The 18,847-nt window shown below is 39.6% G+C and overlaps 1 protein-coding gene across 1 annotated transcript; it reads left to right on the forward strand.

The window, feature by feature from the left end:
- The first annotated feature begins 50 nt into the window (after positions 1 to 50).
- Positions 51 to 17,933, forward strand: RAB22A (RAB22A, member RAS oncogene family). Its single transcript, XM_058036600.1, has 7 exons — positions 51 to 172; positions 1,976 to 2,055; positions 4,186 to 4,267; positions 8,182 to 8,253; positions 8,375 to 8,481; positions 10,328 to 10,437; positions 11,792 to 17,933. Exons 1-7 carry the CDS (start codon positions 137 to 139, stop codon positions 11,887 to 11,889), a joined length of 585 nt encoding a protein of 194 aa, XP_057892583.1. The 5' UTR covers positions 51 to 136; the 3' UTR covers positions 11,890 to 17,933.
- The last annotated feature ends 914 nt before the right edge of the window (positions 17,934 to 18,847 follow it).

The following is an 18,847-nucleotide window of genomic DNA, read 5'->3' on the forward strand; positions in this document are numbered from 1 at the left end:
CGGCGCGTCCGCGCAGCCTGAGGAGGAGCGCGGTGTGCGGGTAACCGGGGCGGGCGGGGGGCGGCCGCCGCGGGGACGGCGATGATCGTGCTGGGCCGCGTCTCAGGCGCTCGCTGAAGGCGCTGCCTGCCCGGCCATGGCTCTGAGGGAGCTGAAAGTTTGCCTTCTGGGGGTAAGTGCTGGGCGGCGGGAGAGAGGGTGGGAGGGAAATGAGGGGCTGGCTGGAGAAGCTCTGTGGTGGCGGGGAGCCTCTTGTCAGAGCTCGGGAGCCTCTGGTGATGGCGGAGAGCCTCTGTCAGGGGCTGGAGAGGCTCTGTGGCGATGGCGGAAAGCTTCTCTCAGAGCCTGGAGAGCCTCTGCCAGAGCCCGGAGGGGCGCCGAGTGTGCTGAGCGCTCCCCGGGCGCTGCCGGGCCCTCGCCCCGTCCCTCTGAGGGGACCGGGCGGACGCGCCTTCCTGTCCGCGAGGGAGGCGTCTGCCAGGGGTCAATATCGCTTCTTTTCTGCCCTGTTCTCCTTTCTAAAAAGTAAGAGAGGAAGCACGATTATCCAATGCGCCCTTCGCTCTTCCTCTCAGGCCTTTTCGGGCTTGGAGTGCACAAAATAAATAGAAGCACCTGAAATCTAACTGGCGGGAGAGAGGGAGGGGCCTGAACTTATATTGTAGGAACATTTGCAGGAAAGTCTTGCAGGTGGTGGAAGGAGGAGACGTGGAGTAAAGCGAAGCAGAAGTTTAAAAATTTAAGAATATGAAGCTGCTTGTTGTCTTGGTTTGGTTGGAGGGCCCCACGGTGAACAGGTGGAGGTGTCACTACCAGCATTAAAACTCTCTGTTCAGAGTTGTCTTCTGCTTTAAATGGCCACCCTGCCCTTCAGAGGGGAAGATTATGTGTTTGTGTGCCCTTCGTGTTGTGCAGGTACTTGGGATAAATACTGTTTGTGTTTGCCTGGCCTGAGAAACCTTTTAGTACAAAAGAAAAGGAGAATAAGCACCCACGAAAACTTGTCCTTGAATTCCCTGAGCCAGGAGCCACATCTGCGTTTGTCTTTTTAAGATTTGCTCTGATTAATGAGACTGCAAACAGTGAAAAATACAGAGCTGTGATGTGCTTTTTTTCAAAAGGAAAATAGCTTGGCAAGATGAACACAATTGTACATAGTGTACCCAAATTACTGCAATATTCAGGAGGTTTGGAAAAAAAAGCATGAATGATGTAAAACTTCATTTTCAGTGAAGCAATTCTTCAGGGGTTTATTTCTTAAAGTTTTAATTACTCGGGAAATGTAAAGCAAAAAGTTTGTCTTCACACATCTTAAATAAAATACAATTTCAAATGTCCAGCTTCTACTGAGAAGTGTTTTACAGCTAAAAGTTTAATTTCACTTCTAAATGTGACTTCTCTATATCTTTTGCTTTTTAACCATGGAGTTGATAGTGCAAAGATATACACAATCCAGAATCTTCATGGTTTGTTTCCTCTTTCACCATTTTTAGCACGTAGAGTTGCATTAGTAATGTGTTTCAGGTGTGTCACAGAAGAAATTTCAAGTCTTTCATTAAGCAGGGTGGGACAGCATTAGTCAGAGGTTGAATGCATGTGTCACACTTGTATAATTTCATGTACTCCACTGGTCCTCTATCCTGGTAAGCTGTACTCAGTTGCTGTATGTTTTACCAAAAGTGGTCTTTTCCCACTGCTGTTCTATTGGAAGGTGTGCATAGCTTTGTAAAAAAGCTTAAAGTTTGAGTAATAATATGTGAATGCAGATTTTAACAATTTTGTTTAGAAAGCTGTAACTTGTTACAGACCTTTCATTTTCTACTAAATTAATGTAATACCTGAAGGATTTCACAACTTCTCTGAGATTCTCTGCAGGAATGTGTTATTCACTGCAGTTTACTGCAGGATTTGAGGACAAAAGAATCATGTCTGTAGTAATTAATAATGCTTTCAACTGTTTCTGTTCTTTCCTTAGGACACTGGTGTGGGCAAATCAAGTATTGTGTGGAGATTTGTTGAAGATAGCTTTGATCCCAACATCAACCCAACAATAGGGTAAGAAACTAAACGAAGTAAATGTGATTTATGCAAGAATAAAATGAAATTACCTGAATGGATCACTTGGGAGTTCTTCGTGTGTGGCAGCTGAGTGTGGTAATAAACATAACTGCAGCCTTAATTAAGCTGGTGAGCTACTTCAGGACATGTGGGAGTGTTCTCAGCACTCCTGCAGCTTCCATTTTCAGGTGTAAGGTCTGGACCCATTTTTGTATTGTTAATCTAAGCTAACAATGAATAAATTACACTACAGATGCTTCTTCTAAAGGGACAGCATGCTTTTCTCATGGACAGCTCTTAAATTTCAAATTCTAATTATTATGCAACTCCACGGTTTCTAATTCATGTATTTTAAGACTCAAGTACTGTAAGTCTCCTAGGTTTTTGAGGATGGTTAACATACTAATTCAGGTAGGTCTCACCATTAATTAGTTAAAATGTTACACATCTGTAGGCAATGCACACACAAATCTAACTGATGAAACTGTTTTTGCAGTAAGTCTCATGGGTAAGGGGAATATTTGAAATTTGAGCCTCAGAGTAGCAACATTATTGATCTCAAATCTTTGAATGGATGGAAGGAAGAGCAAGCATCAGGAATTCTTGGAGTGGTTGGATCTTTTTCTTTCTTTTGCTGTCTTTTTTTTTTGGGCTGCTTTGATCAGAATCAATTTTTGGCTTAGGGAACTTTGCTTGATGCCAAGAGGTGTGTGGGAGTGTCAGCACAACTTCCTGTCTCAGGTGTGGTGTCCCACAGGCTCTGCTGCAGCTTCTACCAAAAAAGATCCTGCTGATAAAGATCAGCTGTGTCTCATCCTGTCCTTCTGAAAAATTGGGGTCTCTGTGGTCTCTCTCTTTTCCTTTACACCCTCCTCTTTTTTTGAGCATAAATACTGATGTTAAACTGCAAAATGTTCTGTAGAAGTGTGCTTTTGTTTGAATTTCTCTGTTAACAGAGGTTTATTGGCAGTACTGAGAACATTATAGCTGCTTGAAGTGATAGACTGAAAATCTATCTTTTACCAGCCTTAGCAAAATCATTCACTGCTCTTAGGACTGGTTATTTTGGTAATTTGCTATATTAAAGAATCAAAACTTGCCCAAATGTAGGGATTATGTAAAGCTCCAACAAGATACACAGTCCAAAAACTTAAAGTAAATTATTTTTTGCCTTTTTTTTTATGCCTTGCTTTTAATTCCCAATTGGGAATAGTAGGTGGAAAAGACAAAGAAGAGTGTCTTGCAAAACTAAAGCTGAGACTGTTTCAACTTTATTCTCTGGGTCTTTGAGTTCATGAGATACAATCTTGTTTCCTGTCCTGTTTTCATTCCTCTTAGAATCAGCTGAGCAATCACACTTTGTTGTTGTCAATGTTCATTGCTCAATTCCTGACATGGGCAGCTGCAGAAGCCTTGTCAGAATTCTGCAGCTTTTCTCCCCTCAGGATGCAGAGGGCAGATTTAACCAGCAAATACTTTAGGCACTGCAGGATATTCATTATAGCATCAAAAAGGAATATCAAACAAGTTATAGTGCCTACTTGGCTGGGAGAAGCAGCTGGGAAATTTAATAACAAAGCAGACATTATTCCTACTAAAAGTCATCAAGGATAACTCCTGTTTGGAGGGGTTTGTCCACTCAATTGTCAAAGGACTTTGAGAAGCCTCTTGTCAGGTACCACTGGGGATGGTTTAGTTGGGATGTGAATTACAGAAACACAACTTTACAGTTCAAAATGACTGTACAGGGATGTTCTGGTTTGTAGAACCGAGTAAGATAAATTCAGTGAGACTCTATGATTCAGGAAACTGTTTCCCTATTGACCAGAGAATTCAGATTTGATGCATAATTTGCAGCAGTCTTGAAGGAAGTGAAAGTCTCTGCTGTGCTTTACAAGAGATATCCTCTCACTTTGGTGTTCTTCCCTCATTGCAGAAATACATCAGCTAATTAATGGTGTTGAAATGCAACTAGGCTCACTTTTATTGGAATGTGAACCTTCTTGAAAGCTCATGGTGGTAATGAATGTTCTGAAGATATATTTATATTCTTAATTATATATATATAATGTTCTGAGGATATATTTACATTCTCAAAAAGCCTGAACTGTGTCTTTTTTTTTTCAGAGCCTCATTTATGACCAAGACTGTACAGTATCAAAATGAGCTGCATAAATTCCTGATTTGGGATACAGCTGGACAGGAGAGGGTAAGTATAACCAATATTTGTGGAGAAAGTTTGGGCCAGTTTGGGTTGTTTTCTACTCTGCCCCTGGAAGTCACAAGTGATCTCGCATGTATTAGAACACATTTTCTGTGCAGATTCCTATCAATATGTGGGTGCTGCAGATATGTTTTTATTTTTCATTGTCATGATTTAAGTGTAAAGGTAAGGAAGATTACCTAGGAGGAGTTTATGAAACAATAGTCTGAGTTTAGATTCACTGAAAGAGAATGGTCTTTCCACAGAGAACAAGGCTGCTGTGGGGGGAAGCCAGCAGCTCTCTCCAGTACCATTTCTGAGCTGAGTTTTAAACCTCCAACTGCAATATTTGCTGTCAGTGCAGCAACACAAGAATCAAAGTGAGATGAATTACCATGTTTCATAGTACAAGTAAGGCCTTGATTCTGGAAAAATATACAACTGCTGACATATTCTGTTAGCTTCCCTGTTGGGGTTGTAAATGTGAGTAGGATGTAGAGTTAGGTTTTCCAGAGCAGTTTCAAGCAGTGTTACAGGTGATAACTACTCTTTTATTCTTTTGTAAAGTTTTGCTAATCAAATCTGATGGTGTTAGAAGCTGTGTCCAATCTCTTTTGAAATTTAAATTTTAATTTGGTAGTTTGGGGTTTTGATCTCTGCAGCATGCATAGTTCTGAGGGAAGCAACAAAAGCTTTGAAGGAAATGACTAATCAGATGAAATCCCAGCTAATTAATTTGCATGATTTTCACTTGGAATTAAAAGGAAGACTTTTTCTAGGGAGCTTGATTGCTTATGGATTACTAGTAAGAGTGGTAGAAATTACAGTAGCTGCATTAACAGTGCTTATTCTTGCTCTGACTGCAAGTGAACTGCTGGCAGCTGCCAATTACTGGAGATGAGTTTATTTAGGATGTGAGGTAACTGTGATAAAGGTTGGCTTAGAACTTTAGGATAAGAATTGGCAAATACAGCTGTACTGCTTTTCAGGATTGGCTTGAGAAACAACCCAAACAAACAAACCAACAAAATAATCCTCCCAATAATAACAAACAAAACAAACACTTTGTAAAGCCTCAGTCATCCCTGTCCACAGGGACCTGACCTTTAGGGTTCCTGGTGGAGCTGAGCTGCCAGCTTTTTGGCTTGATAACAGCCTAGGAAATAACTCAAGTGTATTTGTATTGTGATTTAGTGCTGTCAGTTTTGAATGACAATTTGTTTCCTTCCAGCAGCACCATATAAAGCAAACTGAAGTTGTCAGGGATGTTTCCCAGGAATATGTCCAATAGTATCTGTGTTATCAAAAATATCCTGAGCCCTTCCATTCCCAGCAGTCAGTCAGCATTTGCTGTAAATAGTTTGTCTTGAGTGAACATCATAGCCCATTCTGGAATGTTATTGCTGCAAAGTGATATTCTGAGAGGTAGAGTATGAATTTTTAGAGGTTGGTACTCTTAAATGAAAAGCTTTATAAACATGCCTGCCACTATTTGGCAGGAAGCATCCATTATGTTTTAAGATTCCATCCTGTTCACTTTAACTGTGCAGGCAATGGGAGGACCCTGGAATTTGGCTTCAGCACATCTAATCTGAGGAAGCATCTCTGTACATGACCAGCATGTTCCTGGTCTATTTTTGGACTCTCAGTGATACCTCTTTACTTTTCTTCCATACAAGTAGCTTGATATCTTTATTGAATCAAAAAAGGAAAGGTGTCTTTACAGGACTCTGAGCCAGGAGCTGTGATACCTGTGCAGTTTATATTCCATATCTGAGAGAAGTCACTTGAGACTCCAATGTAATCAAGGGAATCAGTGAAATGTGAGCAGGCATGCTTGCTCTGAAATGATTCAGTGTCTTCACAAAGGTTCCTTTTCCAGAGCAGGGCAGCACTGTCACTGCTGTCACAAATGGGCTGTACACCTGCCCGGCCTGAAATCTGTAGCAGTTTTCTGGTCATGCAACATATCTGCCAATGAATTATGGAAGGGATTCCCTCTGTGGAATAGATCTGGAATACTAAAAATGTCCACACCATTCTTGGAACTGAAATGTCTCTGCTGAGCTATGGTGTGGAATGCATGGAATTCACAGTCCTGGCTTCTTGAGGAGTGTTTGCTGTTTCCCATTTCAAAAGCCCAGCTGCAAACAGTGCTGCACTGCACTGGGCACCCCCTTGCTCTCAGTGGCTTTGGGGTGGCTGGACAGCCTTGTTCCAGAGCTGGAAATGTGCACCAAGTCATTCACACGCCTCATTTACACACATACCTTATTTCTTCTCTCATTTCTTCTACACTGAGTTCAATTGATAGGAGGTCACTTACAGTAATTAGGATTTTTGCCTTCTTACCTAAGAGTTTTGAGTTTCCCTGCATAGTTACATTATGCATAATTACATTAATAATTCTCTCAAAACACAAATTGGAGGCTGGGGGCCAAGCTGAAGTCTTTGGAAAAATTGCAAAAGGAAAATCCAGTGTTCCTGGTAACATCTGTTTTGTTAATATATTTTATCTGCTGACTGCTCTTAGGTGGAAAAAAGTATCTAAGTGTTAGCAGACAGGAAATGAGAGTAATACAAAATCAGCTAGTGAAAGTTGGTTTATTCCCAATGTAAATAGTGAATAATCAAAAAGCCAGGTTGCAACCAGTCCAAGTGGTGGTTTACCAAATATGTTTCCCTTTATATTTCAGTACTTAGAAGGAAGAGAGAGATTATGTCCCAATGTGAACTGAATGCCTGCCCATGTTTCCCTTTCCCACTATTAAATATTTTTATATTCTGAACTTTGCATTCAAAATCCTATTTTCAAAACAGAATTTGAGAACCAAATGTAAATGGTCTGGAATTCTGCTTTATAGCAAGATTTTTATGATTTATTATATTGCTCTCAGTTGAACTGTACTAAGCAAAAGGAAATTGGTATTTTATTAGAAATGAATAAGCCTTTATGAAAAACTGTATCCAATTCATTATTTTTACCCTGAGTAATAAGATGCACAAAAGCTCTAAATCATAATGCTTACATGAAACCAATACATGCAGTTTATTCTGCACTTTGAAGGGGAGTTCTGGTTGCTAGATTGGTTGTCTTGGCTTTTTTAAAGTTGGCAGAATATCCCACTGTTCTTAAGAATTCTTCATTGAGATTTTTGATGCAACTTGATTGTCTACTTTATTACTTTTTTTAGCACTGGATTCATAAGGTTCTGTCTACTCAAAAGTACAGCCCTGCAAAGCAAACAGACCTGCTGTAGATTTCATTCTGAAAATCACAAGAAAGCAGCCTTTTATCTAGCATGTTCCTTAAAGCTCTATTTGCGACAGGGCAGATAGGTGTGGGCTTTTGCAATTTTTTGGTTTAAACATACTTCTAAATTTGAGGGAAAAACTGAAGCAAAATCATTAAAGCCATAAGTTAGATTCTGAAGAAATCAACATTTCTAGCATTGAAGACTGCTGATTGATCCATGGGGCTAGGAGTTGACAGCAGCTTCTGAGCATTTCAGATCAAAATTAATAAATGCTAGTTTTCTTAACTAGCATTTTTGTCTTAGTCAAAGTTGACCTTGCTTCTCCCTGCATTTTTGCCCTTGTTTGGTGTTTGAAGTTGAGCACATGCATGTTTGTGTAGACAGTGTGTTCAGGGAGAGGTTCTAATCTGGGCAAAATAAGATCAAGTTTGCTTTGCTGCTGTTTGCAGTAGGTGCTGCTGAGCCCCACAGGATTTATTGCTGTCCTTAGGAGAACAATGCCTTCCTGGGAGATTATGTGCTCTACTGCACAGGCTAATTGTGACTGTGAAGGAAAGTTTCTCACTGCTGTGATCTTGGTTTTCCCTTTTTTCAGTAGTACCACTAATGCTAGTGAGGTTCTGGAGGCAGTGGAAGATGAGGTTTGTGTTTGCTCTTTTCCAGTTCCGAGCTTTAGCCCCGATGTATTACCGAGGGTCAGCAGCAGCCATTATAGTGTATGACATCACAAAAGAGGTAAGAAACCTGATCTTGACCCAGCATTACAACTTCTGGGGTTTTTTATTTGTGTCATGGGCCAGTTCTGACTCTTAATTTCTTAATTCTTTCCGTCCTCTTTTTTTTTTTCCCACATTAGGAAACTTTCTCAACATTAAAGAACTGGGTTAAAGAGCTTCGCCAGCATGGACCTCCCAACATTGTTGTAGCTATTGCAGGAAATAAGTGTGATCTTAATGATGTCAGGTAAATAACTGCTGTTATTATATATTTTATGTTTTGTATATTTTTATATTTTTTATATATTATATATTTTGAGGGTTTTCCTTAAGCCCCTAGCATTAAATATTTTAATATTTTAGAGCAGCTGAAAGGTATAGAACAATTTAAGCTGTTCTGCTGTAGTATTGTAGTTTCACAAGGGATTTGAGCTGTTTCTGCTGTCAGAGGACATGGGGTTTGAGCTGCTTGTGCTGTCAGAAGATGTGGTTAGTCTGCCCTTGGATGGTCTCACCCACTTCCTCTCCTGTGCTGGTGTGAGTACACGTGTGATTGGGCAGTAAATTGGGCTGTAAAATAGATCCAGATTAAAACTAACCCTTAAAAAAAAACAACCAAAAAACCTGATCCAAGTATATTTATCTTTCTCACACCATGAACACTTGCTGGCATAGCGGTGTGGGGATAGCAGAGTTAGGAATGAGCAGTTTACAGGGAGACAGGATTACCTTTTCTGGTGGCAGTGCCAAGTTACACAAACCTAAACTGCCTGTGAAACTATAGTGTAATAGAAGCTGTTTACCTCACTTTACAAGAAGTGCCCCTGTCAGTCTGTAGCACCTCATTTTGTTAGGAAAAACACCAAGCCTGTTGGAAAGCATTGTGTAGGTTTTTCTAACTTGCTTGTTCAGGTGCCCTCCTTCCCTGCTGAAATATTGGGCTGGAATTGGCTGTGGCCAAAATAGTTGCAGGGAGCGGGAAAAGCTCTTGAGAAACTTTATGAACAGCCAAACTTTCAGGAAGGCATGTACTAAAAACAAAAGAAGGCCTTTTTTATTGATGTCCTGGTTAAATAAGCCAAAATTCAGAAAGAAGGTGTGTGTAAACTTCTTGGATTTAGGTTTTGCTGGAAAAGGCACCACAGCTGGTGTCTCAAAGGAGACAGCTGGTTATATGTTTAAAGAACCACTGCAAAGGTTGCTCTGAGTATGGTTTTACAAATTGTTAATACCTAGAAGTTATCTAGTGAGCTCTAATAACTTTCATTAGAAGTAGCATGTCTTTTGAAGGAAATAGGGTGTAAAATTTTTTGAAACAGAATTCACATCTCACATGCTCAGCTGGCATCAGAAGTGTAAACATTGCTCTTCAAGCTAATGAGGAAGATTCCTTGTACTTTAGTCAAAGGCAATATTTGAGTGACTGCTCAAAGTCCATGTTCTTGATATCCTAAAGTCCCTCATTACTGAAAGTAGCCTGTGTGTGGTAGAAATTGTACATGAAGTGATACAATGTAAAGTCCAGAGTTCCTTACAGCTACTGGGGTTTGTATTTTTCATTTTGTTTCAGGAAATATACAAAATCATCAACTTGCCTGCTTTGGGGTGCAGAATAACTTGTACACCTGTGTGCTCAGTATAAAAATATTCCTTTTTTATAGCTACACATTCATGCAAAGTAAATGCTGTGCGGATGATTTGTGCAGTGTTGGGAGATACTTTGGTTTGGTAAACAGTCATAAGAAATGCACAACATGATTGGAAATAATGCTTTAGGATCTTAGGACATATGAAGGTAGTGGGGTGAATAGCACACCAGAAGGATTGACTGCAGGCCTAGGCTTAGAGCACTGCAGACAAATTCACTGCAGTGTTGTCAGGTGGATGAAGGCCTTGGGTAGTTCATGACTGTGCTCATACCTCAAGGCAGGGAGACAGCACAGGGTAAAGAATGAGCTTCAGCATGAGGGAGCACTGTGATGCTAAACAGCTAAAATATTCATAATAGGAGACACTTAAAAACTTTATCTGTCCCTTAAGGTTTTGAGTAATGGTTTCTTGTGCATTCATGAATTTATTTTTTTTTTTCCCAGAGAAGTCATGGAAAAAGATGCTAAAGACTATGCAGATTCCATTCATGCAATATTTGTAGAGACAAGTGCGAAAAATGCAATAAACATTAATGAACTCTTTATAGAAATTAGTAAGTATTTGAACAGTTTAATTAGTAAGTATTTAAACTACTTTCTTCTGCAAAAAGCTTGAGTAGAAATTTGATTTCTATATTACTTTTTTTTGCTGTTTGGGTGAAAATTTACGGACTTTATACTAAAGTCATTACAATCTGACATGACTGCAAACTGCAAAATGGGCTGCATGAATTTCTGGTCACCTAATGACCTCTAAATATTCCTTCTAGAGGTTTTCAGCATACTGTGATGCTGCTGGATAAACAGCAGGCCTGGTACTCCTGTCAGAAGTCAGTGTCATCTTACCATGTCTGTTATTGACTGTTCCAATTAGTGCTTCCAAGGTTATGGAGGAGGAAGGAAATGGCATGAGGACAATCCAGACTTCATACATCTGAGAAAATTAAGTTCTCACTCTTAGTGCTTGTACTTAGGCTAAAAAAAATGTATTTTTAAAAATATAAAAATTCATAAATGCCGAATTACTACATGGGGAATAGCAACTACTGCATGTAAATTTTCCTCAAGTATGTTTGTAGTACCTTGGGGGTTTTTTTGTATTAAATTGCAAATCTTTTCTGTCCCATTTGTGGTGAGGACAACAATGATACTTTTTATATGTATGAATAAAAAGACAGTATTCCAAAGTGAATTCTATGCAATACTATTTGGAGGATATGTATCAAGTAGCAGCACCAATGTGCAGGTGTGTCAGCCTGTTTGTGAAAAGAGGACTAACTACAGAAACATCAGACTTAAGGAAAAAAAAAAGGTCTATAGAAGCAGCTGAATATATTGAAGCTGATGTAAAAACTATGTGCTGTAGATTAGCTTCCTGATTTATTGACTTAATAGTTGCTCTCTGAAATTGATGTTGAATAAATTATGGGGGGAAAAAAATCATAAATCCTCTTCAGAAGAGAATGCTCAAGCAGGAACAGTCCATTGTAAAGACTGATGAGATGAGTAAAGCTGCTCTCTCTACAAGCACTCCTTTGTTAAGCCCAATGCAGGTAATCTGTGGAAATCCAGGTCAACATGGTTGTTCTCAAGCTATTCCAGATGGTATTGCATCCTGCAAAGTATTCTCCAAGTGCTTTTACAGCTTAGCTGTCCAGGTCTAGATGAATCTGAAGTGGAACTGCTGCTAAATTGACTTCAGACTGCCTGTGCTGTCCTTTTGTGCAGCCGTCCCTCTTACAGACATAACACAGACTGTTGCTGCCATCCTGCTGGGCAGGAATGGCATCCCTAGTGACCTACAGCTAATTGAAGGCACATTTTTGTATACAGAGCATACACCAGATGCTTAGAATCAGTTTCAAATCTAACATTTCCTATATATTTCTTTTTCCTGCCTCCTTGTAGGTCGCAGAATTCCATCCACTGACACCAACCCCGCCTCCAGCGGGAAGGGCTTCAAGCTTCGACGACAGCCATCGGTGACAAAGCGCAGCTGCTGTTGACTGACCCCTTAGAAAGTCAAACTTTATATACAGTAGGTGGTCTTGGAAGTTAATAGTTCACGTTGGGTTTATCTATCAGTCTTAGATCTTTATCTGCTGGTGTTCAAAGACGCCAGGTCCCCGAGAAGGGCCCGGCTCGTCGGACACCTGCGCGCAGCAAGGACTGCAGAGGGCAGGGCAGCCTGCTGGCCTCCACAGCGTGCAGTGTCCCTGCCTTCAAAGGGAATCCATCATCACTTCTTTGGCCTTGCTCGATTGGAAGGTGACTACATGGATGGTAGAACTGAAATGTTTTCGTAGCTTTGTAAACAAGGTTTTGGGAGGGTTTTTGTAAAAAGGGAAATGAGCACTTTTGTGGGAGATTGGGTTAGGAGGAGTCTGGAAGTTAGACGGCATTTCTTCCTTTTCTTCAGTGAGCCTATTTTAAATTTTGGTGTAGCTGCTCCAAAGTATGATGGGACAGTTGATGTGAGATGGCTACAGAATAAGCAGCTGAAGACAAATAGTAGGCAAATCAGTCCATCCAGTCCCCAAATCCCATTTGCACTTTTTATTTAAGGATGATCTGCACTGGGGGTGGGGACACAAGCAACAGATCTTAAACCACAGACAATCTTCTTTTTCATGCTGACTGTAATCACTTTAAGGCAAACTGGTATGCTGATAGGCATCTTTTTGTTGTTACGAGTTTTTTTAATATTAAGATATTGGTTAAAGAAAATTACTCGTAGATCTGACTAAATGAAGTGGTTACTGACTAAAAAGAGATGCTGTAAACAGATGCTGCCAGTGGTTCTGATAAGACCTACAAGGTTTTGGGGAAGCTTTTAATTGCTTGGCATGTGTAAAGTGTTCATATTATATTTATGAGACCAGTGTTTAAAGTGTTATAAATTATGTAAAAACAGTAAAAAATAATAAAGTCTTCTACACTCCTTCCATTCCACACCTAGGGATAAACTCTTGGGGAATCTCCATCAGGGTTTTTTCCTGCATTTTAGATATTGTCACTGTGAGTTCATCCAGAGCCAGATGAAGTTCTTTCTCTTTCAATGACATTTGAAAGGGCCAATAGAACATCCTGTTGGGGCAGCACAAGGCCTGTCTGTTGAACAAGCTTTCATCTAGGGTGCACCAGTCTTTCCTATTTTAGGCACACAAATACACATAGGAAGTAACCTTAAGACATGTGGTAATGTAGATCATTACCTCTTGGTTCCTGGGGTTTTTCATCTGTGAGGGTTTTTAGCAAATCAGTGTTTAGCTTATTCTGTATGGATTTTAGTAGGCTTTCAATTAAACTATAGGTTGACCATACCTGTTTGTGCTATTTTATTTATTTTTACTTTTTGTTTCTTACCAGCACTAGTGAGAAACTTTTATACTTTTGAAGAAAAAGAGCTTAATAGACTTGAGTATATACTAAAATATGCTGGTTAGCTTTAGTATCCAACTGAGCTCATGATGATGCTTATTCTTTTTTTTTTTAATCTGGTTTTCTATCATCTCAAGTATTTTCTCTGAAGGAAATGTAGAAAAAATTGTAAGAAATGAAAGGATTTGTACTTCAGATTCATTTGTGTTACTGAAAATTGTTGGGGAGCTGGAGCAGAACAGGCAAACTGGTCCATGGCAGTTTTTTGACAGATCAGTGAGTTTAATGATATTTGGTGACTACATTTTGGTCATGCATTTTGCTTCCCCTGCTGCATTGCCAATTCTGCCTTCTTTGCCATAGTCCCACAGGCTCCATGCTTCTTGAGAGCCCAAGAAATCCAACTTCAAGGGTATACACCCTGCTCTTTCTGCAGTTCTGATCTTGGATTGCTGCAGGTAAAGTGTAACAGCCAGTGTTCCAGATTGCCCAAACTGCCAGCCCTGGAGTGAGGCTGCTTCTTAATATTTGCCTGTTTAAAAATCAGACAGTTGATGTAAGTTCTTCTGAGTCCAGATAAGTGTTTATTGATCACTGGCCCTGCTGAATGCTGGAATGCAATCTTCCCTGCATGAGATGCACATGCTCATTGTTTCATTTTTGGTAGAGAAAAGTGGTTTCTTTGGTATTAATAATTTGTTAGGTCAGCTGCTTTGATCTTGCACTAGGCTTGCTGGAATTGATTATATTTTGTCCTAACATAGCTTCTCTATTTGGAGATACGTTGGTATTGGAGTGTTTGGAGTGCAGATTATCAACCATTCCAGCTAAATTTTTAATAACTTTTTTCCTGGTAAGAAGTTGTTTAAAAAGCTCAGGATTAAAGTTTTATTCCACCATGTCTTTCTGTCTAATGAGTGGAGCTCACCAGAGAGACTCAACTTTCAGATGTGTCAAAGGGGATTACACAATCTCAGAATGGTTCAGGTTGAAAGGGACCACAGTGAGTAATCTGCTTCAACCTCCCTGCTCAAGCAGGGTCATTCCAGAGCACATTGCACAGATTAATTTCTGCAGAACATGTTTGGAAGGGCAAAGTGTCGTGTATGTAAAAATGTAACAAGGTGTATGTTATATCATTGATCCAGAGCATTTTTAGCTGAAAAAATATGACTAATGCAACTTCTGAACACCACCAGTTCTTTCTCATGAAAGTTATAGAATTGAATTAAATTTGATAAATATTTCATTCTTAAGCTTTGGAGCAACCTGAATGTGCTCTCCAGTTTTGGAGGGTGTCTTCATCTGACCCTCTCTTGAAACATTCACTTAGCTGACTTGCCAGGTTCTTAATCTGTGCTGCAGGTAGTTTTGTGGAATATTTTATATACATGCTGAAAACTGGTATGTCAAGTGTCCAAGTAGGTGAAATTTGGAAGCTGACATTTAGTAATCATACTACTGAAAATTGGTATAGGTGCTTTGAAAAGTTCTAAGACAATTCTAACAACTTTTGCTGTTACTGTGAAGGTAAAGACTTTATTTTAGGTCCAACAAATCACTGAACTCCAGATCCCTGCTGCTATCAGTGAGACCCTTCCTTTAAGTGCTGCAGGATCAGACAGTTGATGGTTTAGAGGGTGTTTTATGCAGACTGGAGTCTTTGATGTGTTGCTTTACATTTAATGCTACCAGCCTGCTCAAGAAGGATTATTTACTTGCTTGGGAAGAGGGTAAGAGGAGAAGAGACAGGACCTACTTATTGATTTGGAAGTCTAATCCTTCAACCTGGTTGAGGGAGAGCTACAATCTTGGTTAAAGCTTCATTTTAATTATCAAAAAGTAATTCACGGTGAAAATCTTGAATGCTTTAAAAGTTGGCCTCAGCAAGATTTTTTCTTACACTGTTAAGGTTAAATTATTCCTTCACATTAGTGTTTAGTTCTAGCAGAACACTTTAGTAGTTGGAAAAGGAAGCTTTAGCAGTGATGTTTGAATACTTGCTTGTGAAACAGTCTTTAGTGTGTGTTAAGGATGGTGTAGGCTATTTGTGGTGAGCTGTGTCAGCAATCTGCACAGGAGTGGATGATTGACAGGACAGAAGCTGTCAGAACAGTGGAGCTGCTCACCCTGGAGTGAACCTCACTCAGCAGCAATAGCCACAGACAAGCAGGGCAAAATCATCTCCAAAACAAGGAGAACCTGCATAATTCACTGGCTTCAACTTCTACACTGCCTGCTCATTTTGTAAACAGGCTTCATGTATCTCTCCTGAATACTTACAGCCTCTAGAAATGGCTTTTGGCTCATAGTTGAGAAAAAAGGACAAACTTTCTTAGCTTTTCTAGCAGGGAGTCATTGTACAGCCACCTGAGATGGTTTGCACATCACAAGTCAGTCACTCAAAGCGGAAGAATTGTTTACTTGGAATTCAGTCTCTAAAACTCTGCAAAAAATTCCTATAGAAAAGTGTTGGTGTTTCATGTTCAGATCCCATCTCTGGTAATAGATCACAGCCTAGTGATGGTAGGTGACAGCAGATTTACAGAACTATGATGATGGTGTGAATTACAATGTAAGATGGAAATAAAGGTTCTAGTGTTAAAATAGTCAGGTTAGCTTTCCTTTGAGTCATATGGCTCCAGCTTGTTGAAAGGAATATGCTTGAAAATACATATTTGTGTATCATACAAAAATTCAGATGCCAAAATGTAATTCCCTAAAATTATTTTAGGCCTTCTGACACTAATGTTTGTTTCTGAAAAATCCCTTCTGATATTCTGGAGGTCTCAAAAATCTGAATGCAAACCACTTCTTGCTCAGCTACCATCAGAAATGCACAACTTGGAAAAGTTTGAACAAGCATGACCAGTCTTTATCCCTAAAGTGTCATGGATACAAATCTTTCAAGGATATAAGACTATCCTGAAATCCAAGAATACTGATGAGCTTAGGCTCTGACATGTCAAAATGTGCTTAGGGTCAGCTTTTTCCTCCTTCCCCCCTCCATTTCCTCCCACCACACCCAATCCTGAATTTTTAACATAGTGTTGTCAGAGTGTAAATGCTATAAAGATCTATTCAGAAATACTTAGAGAAGTTCTAATGGCTGAGAGTTACTTGGTGCTCCCTATTTTACATGAGGAATCGAGGCAGTAGGATGAGTTTTCTCAGTGTAGAATTAAGACTTCTTGAAAGAAACAATTTTGCTGTTCCTGTTACATCAACCTGCAAATTGATGTTCCTAAGTTTTTGCTTAAACACTAAGTATAAATTTTATTTAAGGAGCTAATTACCTTTGTAAAGATTTTCTTTTAAGAAGTTTGGGGGTTGCTTTGCTTGGCTTTTGTTGATGTTTTCACATAAGTATTGTTGAACAAACCAACTTTTTCAAATGTTGAAGGACACAGACCACCCTTCTGTCATGCTCTTCATCACTGTGGGTGTGATACTCCATCCAGTTGTTGCACTTGAATATTCTGTAACTCTGACACCTTGATAGATTCACTGCTACTATCTTGCCTCACTTTTACTCATGTTACAGTATGTATTTCCTATTAAATCCATTATGTTTTCTTGGCAATTTGTTCTTTGTTTCCTTATGGGATTTAGACAAGGATAGGTGGTGAGTGTCTCTTTTGCCACAAAGTTCTAGAAGTATCTGTCACAGCAGCAAATATTTGTAAGCAAAAGGGTAATTCATTAGCACAGCCTTATGAAACTGTCCCAGCAGCTGAGACCTGTGCCATGACTGTATTTTACCACATAGTGAAGGCCAAATTCACCTGGAGGAACAAGTTATTGTAAGCCTGTCGTCCACTCTTCTGTATTTTAACTTCCTTTCTTGTACTTCCTCTTTCTGAAATTGTGTATCCAACACTGACACTGTGAGGGTGAGTTAATTGATTTAAAGCACAGGAATGGATTGCATTTCTGTAGCTAAGATGCTTAAGACTTCCTGGCAATCTTCCCACTTGTACCCTCCACACTGAGGACAATGAAGAAAAAAAGGTTTTTTTCTGAATGAGAAACTGCATTTGTGTGTTCAGGACACAAAAATAACCTGATATGCATAGAGCTCTTGCAGTGTAGTAAATGTTTGCCTGTAAAATGTGTAGAGGTTAACCTTTGTGTCAGCAATTCTTGTCACTCGTAACAACATTCTGCCTTTTCATTCTAGGATGGGCTAACCTGTTCCAAGGGTTGAAAGGTCTGTGCCTTCTTACTCTGTTATCTCTTACTAAAACAAACTGAAGCCGCTCCGAGTTACAGAGCATTTGCAGCACTGTAAACTGCACAAATTCCCACCCATTGCTTCACTGCATGAAGTTGAGTCAGATTACTAGTGATGAAATATTGTAGTGATGAATTCCCAAGCTTATGAATGTTTTAAGACTTTTTTTTAGTCTTCTCTTGGGCTGGTCCTGAGAGAGTGTACAGGTTTGTCTGTATTGTTGGTTTGTAGATGCTAATGAGGAAAACCAGGCTTTTGTTCTCTCCTTTTTGTTTGAGTCCTTACACTCCCATATAGTGCATAGAATGCAAATAAAGAAATGTTGATTTGACAAAATATAAACAGCCTTTTCAGCCTAAGCATTCATAATAAACTTTTATAGTGTAATAACATGCTAAATCACTACCAGTCTGATGTATTGTGCAAAAAAAAAAAAAGGTGTAAACATTTTATTAATAAAATGCTTTGTTTATAAATATGCTGGCTTGTTTATAAATGCTTCCAAAATTCTCCACATCTTAAAAAAGTCTCTATAGCAATATAATTACAGAAGAGGAATGTAAGCAATAGCTTAAATGTACTAATGATTGGAATAGCTGTTTTCCAGAAGTCCTGACTACTGGTGTGCAGAAACTGAAGCTTTTCTCTGGTCTATGTACACTCAGACAAAGGCAGAAGATCCTGTGCAAAGAAGGGATGGGGGCAAACAGCAGAGAGAATGCAGCTTTTGTGTAAGTCTTCCTTTCTTTGCAGCACCATGCCTGAGAAACTGCAGGCCACACACAGGCTTGTCTAGCAGGGCAAGGCCTGACAAATTCTATCAGGACCAAGTTATTTAATACATTGTTTTTACCTTGGACTGCATGAAATGCACAGTTCTCAATTGCTTAGGCCAGGTTTCTGTCAATCAAAACTGTAAAGTGCTTTTAATATCTGCAGAGTGTTGTGGGCCTGTTGTGCTGGGAAGGGATCTTCTCCTGTTTGTTAATACAGCCAGCTGGTTGGTAGCTTGCTTTTTTTAAACCACTACTCTGGTGCTTATGTAGTTCTCAAAAATATGGATTTGGCTGCAGTTAACTCACTTGTCTTACATGATGCTTAAAAGATGTGGTTTGGTTGCTTTAATCTGGGATGCATATCTAACCTGTTGACTTAAAGGCAGCCTTCAAAAGCTAAATAAACAAAGTCCTGTTTCTGAACTGCTCTTTCACATGAAAAGGTTGGGTACAAGTTTTTATTAAGCAAGTGGCTGCAGTTCCTGTGCAGGAAACACATAACATGTCATCTTTTGTTTGACAGACACCTGGAATTATTTAAATTTGTTTTTACCTGCAATTTTGCAGTTATGC

This window comes from Melospiza georgiana, chromosome 17, assembly GCF_028018845.1.
Source record: "Melospiza georgiana isolate bMelGeo1 chromosome 17, bMelGeo1.pri, whole genome shotgun sequence".
In the NCBI taxonomy this organism is placed as follows: Eukaryota; Metazoa; Chordata; class Aves; order Passeriformes; family Passerellidae; genus Melospiza; species Melospiza georgiana.